General features: G+C 38.2%; 1 protein-coding gene across 1 annotated transcript; it reads left to right on the top strand.

Annotated features, from left to right (window-relative positions):
- Positions 1 to 7,390: 7,390 nt before the first annotated feature.
- LOC308507286 (transcription and mRNA export factor ENY2-like) lies at positions 7,391 to 7,771 on the top strand. Its single transcript, XM_081072099.1, has one exon. The coding sequence runs from the start codon at positions 7,407 to 7,409 to the stop codon at positions 7,695 to 7,697; it is 291 nt and encodes a 96-aa protein (XP_080928225.1). The 5' UTR covers positions 7,391 to 7,406; the 3' UTR covers positions 7,698 to 7,771.
- Positions 7,772 to 9,287: the final 1,516 nt, after the last annotated feature.

Here is a 9,287-nt window from a genome sequence, read left to right as displayed (position 1 = left end):
AGTGTATTGAATGGAGGAAATATGATCTCAGAAGCTACCGGTGGTCATACTTGCTGTATCTTGGAGTGGAAAAGCAGTATAAGCCAGTCTGCAGAGAGAAACCAAAATGAGGCAGATGCAAAGAGTGGAGCAGAGAAGTGCTGATAAGACTCAAGTCTTAAATTTCAGTTTGCTCCCAGGCTGAGCTGTATTCCTGTCCTTAGATTCTCCTGCAACCTTGGACTAGTCAAGGTTGACTTAGCGTGAGCTAGTCAGAGTGGGTTTCTGTTACTTGCCACCAAAAGAGTCAGGAAGAAGTGGAAGGATAGGGTAGTAGCAGAAAGACCTGCCCACTTCAATTTTACATATCACTTGACTTAGGTATAACTGACAAATCTCACTAGCATTGGATTTCTCAACCCAAAACAAAAACAAAAACAAAACAAAACTCAGTTAAACTCCCCATCTTTTTTTGTCTTTGGCATGTAAAATATTTAAGGATCCTCTCACTCGTTTTAAATACAGCTGTCTCTAGGCCAGTGTTGTTCAATAAAACTCTCTACAATGATAGGTTTGTTCTACATCGATGTTATCCAGTAGGAAGCCCCTAGGTACGTGTGGCTGTTGAGCACTTGCAAGGTGGCTAGTGCAACTAAGAAACCATTTAATTTATTTTATTTTATTTTAATAGACTTAAACTTAAAAAGCCACCATATGTGGCTAGTCGCTACCATATTGGACAGCAGAGCTCTCTAATCATTGAAACTGGGTTTTCCTCTGGGACAAGATACAAATAGTAAAACTGGTTTGCAGGGTTACGATGAGAATCATAAGAACACTGGGAGTAGTGCAAAAACAGGGAACATCTATAAAGTGCCTGATGCAGTCATTGTAAACTATATCCCTACCTCCCACTCAATGCAATAACTTGGGAAAAGTGTATTCAGATGGATAAAGAATAATGAGAATTACCTGTAAAACAAACAAAAAGAAAGAAAGGAACAAAGAAGGGAAGGAAGAAAGAAGGTATAATGCAGGGTCTCAGCTCCCGCTCCCTGCACAAGAATGCAGGATATGGTGAGGCCAAAAAGGAACAACAATGGAGCCATAGATAGGGGAGTCATACTACTATATTTTCGATGGCGGCCAGTGGAGACACAGGAAGCAAACATTCAGTACTCCAACAAGGGGTCTTCTTGCACCACAGTTTCGCTGGCGGCCGGGTGAGACACAGGAAATATCAACACGATCCGCAATCCGCTATCCACTTCTCTGCCAACCAACACCCGCCCTCTCCCCACCAGCGTAGCCACGGCAGTTATATTAGTGGCTAATGGCTAACTGGTTACACCTGATGGCCATCTCATCACAACTGACAGCCGTCTGCAACCTGAGCCAGCACCTTTCTATGGGAGGTTGAGAGCCTGGAAACTGCTCTCTGAGACTCCGTCCCTGCAGAGGAAAGTGGGAAGAGGCAAAGTGACTTTGAAGAGATAAAATGCTTCTCTGGTCAGAGTAAAATTTAACTGATTGCATTAACAAGTCTACAAAATACATGTGTTCCTCAGAAGGCATAACTGATCAGCAAGATTAGCAAGGCTATTTCCATTGTGGAGATGAAATGAATCAGCCTCAAGGTATCCAGTAAGCAAATTATGTATTTAACCTCCCCTATGCTGATTTTTTATCCATGAAAATGCACAGCATGCTTGTTGTAGTGCACACAGGTGCTGTGAGTTTGGTTAAACTGAACTTGCTCATAGACTAGATCTGATCTTATTTGTTGACAAAAATCAAGTGTCGGAACCTTCAAGGCAAAGAGCCAGTTTCTAACTAACTCAGATAACATCAGCCTATCAGTTCCTGGCAGACAGTCAAATGACCTCCACACACATTCCCTGACCTGTCCCGGGAATTTGTCTTCAAAATACGAATTCCTAAAGTAGGATCAGGAGAAACTCTAGGCCTCCTCCATGGATTCTGGCAGGGCCCAATAAGAAGGACCAGAGGGGTTAGGAATGGAAGACTCTGCGACAAATGGAATTAATTTAAAAACGATGGATAGTAGGGCCGGCCCGGTGGCTCAGGCGGTTAGATCTCCATGCTCCTAACTCCTAAGACTGCCAGTTCGATTCCCACATGGGCCAGTGGGCTTGCCAGTTCAATTCCTTGAATCCCACAAGGGATGGTGTGAGCTGCCGCTGAGCTGCCGCTGAGCTGCCGCTGAGCTGCCGCTGAGCTGCCGCTGAGCTGCCGCTGAGCTCCTGGGTGGCTCAGTTGGTTGGAATGTGTCCTCTCAACCAGAAGGTTGCCAGTTCAATTCCCTGACTCCCACAAGGGGTGTGGGCTGCACCCCCTGCAACTAGCAATGGCAACTAGACCTGGAGCTGAGCTGTGCCCTCCATAACTAAGACTGAAAGGACAACAACTTGAAGCTGAACCCCACCCTCCACAACTAAGATTGAAAAGACAACAACTTGACTTGGAAAAAAGTCCTGGAAGCACATACTGTTCCCCAATAAAGTCCTGTTCCCCTTCCCCAATAAAAAAAATCTAAAAAAAAAAAAAAAGAAAAAAACACAACAATGGATAGTAGAGAAAAGCAAGGGCCAGTAGCATTCTTGTTTGGATAGTATAAGGGAGACAGAGTATCTACAGTATCCTCTTTAAGAAAGCCATTTGATGAGACCCAGAACTGACTTATTGAAACAAAGAGTAGTATAACCAATTTTTTTATAGAAAAATATTTTTTAAATAGGAAACTTTTAATTTTGATTTCCTGCCACCCCAAAAGCACCCACGAAGTCCCCAAAGCAATGTTTCTCAAAGTGGGATTCACCAAGTATCTACATCAGAGTTATCTGAGGAGTTTGTTAAAAACATAGATTCTTGGGTCCCAGAGCTACCAGATTAGAATCTCAGGTGTTGGACTGCAGGAATCTGAACTTTGAATAAATTCGCAGCTACTTCTTTGCTTTCTCATGTTTGAGAAGCTCGACACCAAGGGAAGTATAAAGAAATGGGAGAAGGAAGAATTCTCCTAGCTGAGTGACTAGGAACTATGGCAGCAGGAACACTCAGACCAGTTACTTGGGCAGGCAGGACAGAGCACAAATGCAGACTTTCTTGAGAGAACAACTTTGTCAGCTGTTCCACCACCCTGAGAGCAGTTTTTTTTTTTTAAAAGTCTTTATAAAATTTGCAAAATTAAGTAAAAAAGAGCCCCTGGAATTCTCTCTCTCTCTCTCTCTCTCTCTCTCTCTCTCTCTCTCTCTCAGCTTTCAGCCTCTCTAGCAGCAGTCAAGCTGTCCTAACTTTTTCTTGAAGTCAAAAGAGATATGAATATTTCCCAAAATAGAATTAAAATTCTTTCATAAACGATTTCACAGAAAACCAAGGAAAAGTACAAGGTTGTAAGGCTCAACTAATTTTGTGAGCTGATTACAGAAGTGAAACTTTTATTTCTTATATATTAACACACATGAAAAGAGGGAGTATTATATTCTTGGTGTTCAACAAGTGAAATCGTAAGAGACTAAGAGGGATATAATGGTAAAATCATGAACGGATAAGTAGCAAAATTAAAAATTTTCATACTCTTTGACTCAACACTTACTCTTCTAGAAATTCATCCTAACAAAGTTAGTGGACAAATGCAAAACTATGTAAAACAAGGATGTACATCAGTGTTGTTTACAATACAGAAAGATTGGAAACTTCTAATATGAAACACCTCAATCATGATGCATGCAACTCCTTCATCCTCTTCTAATAGAAGCCACACTGCTCACGGTTTCTTACTATATCCTTCTATTATTCCTTGAGCAAAAGGTAGTCATGGAATGCATCAGGAGTGGGGATCTGAACCATATGTCAGCCAACAACCTAGACAGAGCATGACCCAAAGAGTCTGGCCCAGAGGGGTTGATACTAATTAATTAGGCCAAAGAGACTTTCTCCTTTTGCAGTTTATCAGAAAAATACAGAATTGGCCAATTGGAATTGACATATATATTTTTCTTTATGAATAAATTATAAAGTTATATATTAAAACCTCAGGAAGTAAAATGATTATTAGCAAATATGTCTAATACAAATATAAAAGTCATTTTCCTAAGAAAAATATTAACAACACTGTTGTTTTATCCATTAATGTTTCAACAATTTACCAGTTAAATTAGTTACAGTAGGTGGTCAACATATTCTTTCAATTGACAGCATGGGTTATAAGAGTTGATAATAAAGTCTTATATTCACAAAGGTAAATATCTTGGAATTTAAAGCTTACTAGAATTGGCCACTGTGGGATATGAATATTGGCTCTGTTACGAAAATCAGAAACTGGATTTCTAATGAATAGATTTTCTTTACACAGGTAATATAGATTTTAAAGAAACCACATGGGCTCATTAAAGGTTAATATAAATGTGAAATTACTGCCCTGAAGTTCCATTAACCACTTTGTTGATTTTTAAATAAATCAGCTTGTCAAATAAAGCTCTATATAACATTTTTCTCATGCGTTTTAGTCACTTACTCCTGGATGGACAAGTGCCAGGCATTCAGTATGTTTTCACATTTAAAAATAAATAAAATAAGCACTGTATTACCATAATTGTAGGAAAATGGAGACCAACATGCCAATAAATGTTACAAAATTTCTTAGTTGTTAACAATCACTCATACTGAAGTAGACTGCTAAGACCCACCATGAAACATACTGCAGAGATCACGGTGAGACAAAATAAATAAGAAAAAGGAGTCCAGTCTCTCATAGGCCTCTGTGACTCCACCAGTAGCCCCACACCTGCTTGGAGACCTCTACCTAAACTGGAAGATCTGGTGTCACCTCTATAGGTTTGGCTCTTTGCTTCCAAAAAAATGATGCCAACCATAACACCTGTTCCACTGATTGTCTGCATATCAAAATATCAGAAATGTGCACATGCTGTTAATCAGCTGTATCTAATTTCTGCCCTTCAGGATATAACCTCTCTGTTCTTTAATTCTTATCAAAGCACAGTTGTGAGGAACACAATTCACCAAAGATTGCCCAGAGGCCTAGAAGGCCATCCACTCTTCTAAGTGTGTTATATTTCTCCCCCCTTTTTCCTTAGATCAAATCAAAGCATCAGAAATGTTCATACTTAAGGAGAGTTCCCTTCTTTAGGAAGAGTCTGGCACTATACTCTCCATCTGTGTAAGAGATTTTCTAAGAAAGAGCAACCTGTCATTTGTTGGTTGAGGATGTTGAGCATCTTTTTATGTACCTGTTGGCCTTTTGTATATCTTCATTGGAGAAATGTCTATTCAGGTCCTTTACCCATTTTTCAATTTGGTTCTTTGTTTATTGCTATTGAGTTCCTTATGTTTGGAGATTAACCCCTTATCAGATATATGGTTCGCAAATATCTTTCCCATTCTGTAGATTTTTTCACTTTGTTGATGGTTTCTTTTGCTATGCAGAAGCTTTAGTTTGATGTAGTTCCACTTGTTTATTTTTTATTTTGTTGCTTATGCTTTAGTTGTCTTATCCGAAAACAAAAAAAAATATTACCAAAACCCATGTCACAGAGCTTTGTTCTTCTGTTTTTCTTCTAGAAGTTTCATTGTTTCAGGTGTTACACATTTAAGTTTTTAATCCATTTTGAGTTACTTTTTGTGAATAGTATAAGATATGGGTCCAGTTTCATTCTTTCACATGTGACTATCCAATTATCCCAGCACCATTTATTGAAGAGGCTGTCTTTTCTCTGTTAAGTGTTCTTAGCTCCCTTGTCAAATACTAGTTGACTGTATGTTTATATACTTATTTCTGGGATCTCTATTTTTTTCCATTGGTCTATTTGTCTGTTTTTATGCCAGTATCATAGTGTTTTGATTACTATAGCTTTATAGTATAGTTTGAAATCAGAAAGTATGATACTTCCTGCTTTGTTCTTCTTTCTTATGATTTCTTTGGCTACTTGGGGTCTTTAATAACATAAACTTTAATCCTACTTTTCTACATCCAGATTGAGCCAACGTAGAACTCAGATTTGAAAATCATGTGTAATATTTTCCACAATTCAATGGGAAGGATTTATTTAGGTATGTAATCTTGAGCACAACTGCACCAGTTTCTTCACTTGTAAAATGGGGTAATAATAGCCACTACCTCATAGGGTTGTTGTGAGGATTAAATGAGTTTTTACATGTGAAGTGCTTAGAATAGAGCTAAATAGTAACCACTATATAAATGTTACCATTATTGTTCTTTCATGCATTGTTTCTTAAACTGTAGGCTGCAATGCATTAGTGGTGAATTGAAATACAAAAACACAGAATAGAGTAGGATAAAATATCAGAGGGCATTGCACATAGTAAGGATAAGTATTACTGTGGGTTGTGATAAATATACCACAATGCTTGGTACAATGCTACTTACCCTATATATTTCAATATTTGCTCTGTTTTGGCTAATCTGAATCAGTCCTTATAGCTTATTTGAATGAACACAAAGAGCAGTGAGGAAATGAAGAATGGAAATTTCACTGAGGTGGGTCAAATGTACTTGGGTCTAACGCCTGTTCTGCGGCTGATCAGCAAAGTGGTTTGGCATGCAACCTAAACTCCGCCTCTACGCTTTTGTTGAAAAGGGAATTTCTTGTATGTATCTCATAGGAAAGTGTGAAGCACTTTGAGCTACTTACAGTCCTGCACTACATATTTGACAACACCGTCAACTTGCAGGTTTCCAATCATAGCTTGGCAACATCAGGGCTAATTATGACTCCTCCCCTTTGTTTTTGGAAAAACAACAATAGAGGAAATGTCCCTGATTTGCAGTGAATCAAACTATGCCAAACTTTCTAAACATTCATGAAATTCCTAGAATTGACAATGAAATACACTTAATGTGTCTGTTAATTGATTTTACAGTTTATTGCAATTTAAACATTGAAAATTCAGTGATTTCTAACATGATCTTTCTCTATTTTACCATTTCTGGCTATTCCTTTCTTCTTACTTCCCTTCCAATTTCACAGAGCCCAAGTTAAAACCTGAAAAACAGCTGTGTGGCACTATTCAGGAAGAGGAGGTTAGTAGTTTTTAAGCATCTGTTTCTCATCTTATTTAAAGCATGAAAATGGGAATTGGGATCTTGTAGTTCCAGTATTGACTTGGCAGCTAAGAGGAGAAGAAGCCCCGAGGAGAAAGCCTAGTCAATGATGAAAAGGGACTTTGCACTGGCAGGCACAATAGCATTAAACTAATATGGGGAGTAAAGTGCACTGAGAAAAGGATAGGTAGGAAAAAGATTAAAGTGCTATGAGGAAGTTAAAAAGCGTCATCATCGGGAAATGGGTGTTCTAACTTTCTGTGTGCTTAGGTGCTCCAGCCACTGAGGGTCTTAGTCTGGGCAGCCGAAGAGTGTGGTTAGCAAGATGAACAAAGATACGCAGATGAGAGCAGCGATTAACCAAAAGTTGATAGAAACTGGAGAAAGAGAACGCCTCAAAGAGTTGTTGAGAGCTAAATTAATTGAGTGTGGCTGGAAGGATCAATTGAAGGCACACTGTAAAGAGGCAATTAAAGAAAAAGGACTAGAACACGTTACTGTTGATGACTTGGTGGCTGAAATCACACCAAAAGGCAGAGCCCTGGTACCTGACAGTGTAAAGAAGGAGCTTCTACAAAGAATAAGAACATTCCTTGCTCAGCATGCCAGTCTTTAAGATTGAATTAGATCGTGTTGTTTTATGGTTTTATTTCTGAAAGTAAAACTTGCCATAAATTAGGAACCACTTTCCCAAAATAAAATCCTTTTTTGTATGATGGTAAAAAAAAAAGCGTCATCATCATCATCATTAGCATCATCGTCATAATTCTGACAAGTAGAAATTGATGAAAAGCTACAAAAGAAAATGAGATGGAAAAGGAAATAGTAGAGATTCTTCTGTGAAATTAAAGGACTTTGTAGCATCTGACTTGCTGCTAAAAAGGTTTTTCAGAAAGGTTGTTTTTGTTGAGGATCAAGGAAGGGGGGAGGAGAAGCACTAGAACCATCAAGTGACAACTGGTTTCTCTTCCTTGGAAAAGAGCTTAAGGTGTAAACAAAAACACAAGCCGGTAACTGTATGCTAGATTAACATTTATTTGACTTTTCTTTCCCCTCCTTCATAAATATAAAAATACATTTTTTTGGTTGCTCTTTACCCTATCCTTTTTGTTTTCATATTCATTATTAATATTAGGTCATTATCAATAGATCAGTAAATGGAGCCAAGAAGAAAGCATTTGCTCCAAATCATTTGCCCTAAATAAACCATTTCTCAGGTCACAGGGCAGAACTGGTCTTGGAATTTATAACCTCTAAATTCTTGGTTTCTATTATTACCAGACGGCCATAACTACTGAAGAAGAAATTCTAGACCACCTAGTACCAGTTAGTTTGGATCTTTTATTTGTACTGCTTAATGGAAGATGAGACAATGGGTGGGGGGGGGTCTCTTTACCCCCCAACTCTTTTGCACACAGGCCCACCCTTTCTCTCACAGTGGCTTTGCTCAGTATCTGTTGGCAGTCAAGAAAGTGTGGTAAGAGTCTATGTGAAACTCATCTAATAGCTATTTACTAACCAATACTTAGGTTGACTTCTCAACACCAATGAAGACCATCAGTTTGTGGAAATTACAATATTCATTACCTCAACAGTGCATATTTTTTCAAAGGACTGTATTCTCTGAGTCCATTCAATTCTGTTTCTGGGATAAAGAACCATTACCCTTTGTTTCAGTGTTTTAAAGTCACATTACACAATCAATTTTATTGAAAATTTCTGAAAACCCTTAAGTAGGCCTGCAAAAATGTGTGAGCCTCCCCATCTGCATAAGATCTATGCAAATGAATCCTGTTTAGTTTCACTTGCTTCAAACTTGTACCTTTGAGGCCAAGACCTTGGGAATTCAAGGGCAAAGTGAATTTTAATTTGGTACATTTTGTACTTTGATGAATAATGAAAAAAAAATGCCCTCAAAGCTTGTTTGGTTCTAGCCACATTTACCTGTCATTATTTCTCAAACCATTGTACGTAAAATCACTGGCACAAAAGATCCTTCTTTAAAAAAAACAACAGATTACTGGGGAAAGCAAATCAAAAGAACAGGTCAGGGGATAATGTGTTTGATTTCTTAAAAGTCTATTTACTATCAATTAATTTTGGTCTTTGGGCCTTTGGACATGCTAAAAAGTAATTATTTTCATCGCTGATAAAATGAGTACTAAACATGTATTATTAATTGCAGTTTGGAATCACTTTTTAAAAA

This window comes from Rhinolophus hipposideros (genome assembly GCF_964194185.1).
Source record: "Rhinolophus hipposideros genome assembly, chromosome: 2".
Classification (NCBI taxonomy): Eukaryota; Metazoa; Chordata; class Mammalia; order Chiroptera; family Rhinolophidae; genus Rhinolophus; species Rhinolophus hipposideros.
Note: the sequence above shows the minus strand (reverse complement) of the source record. Positions and strands in the feature narration are given on the sequence as shown.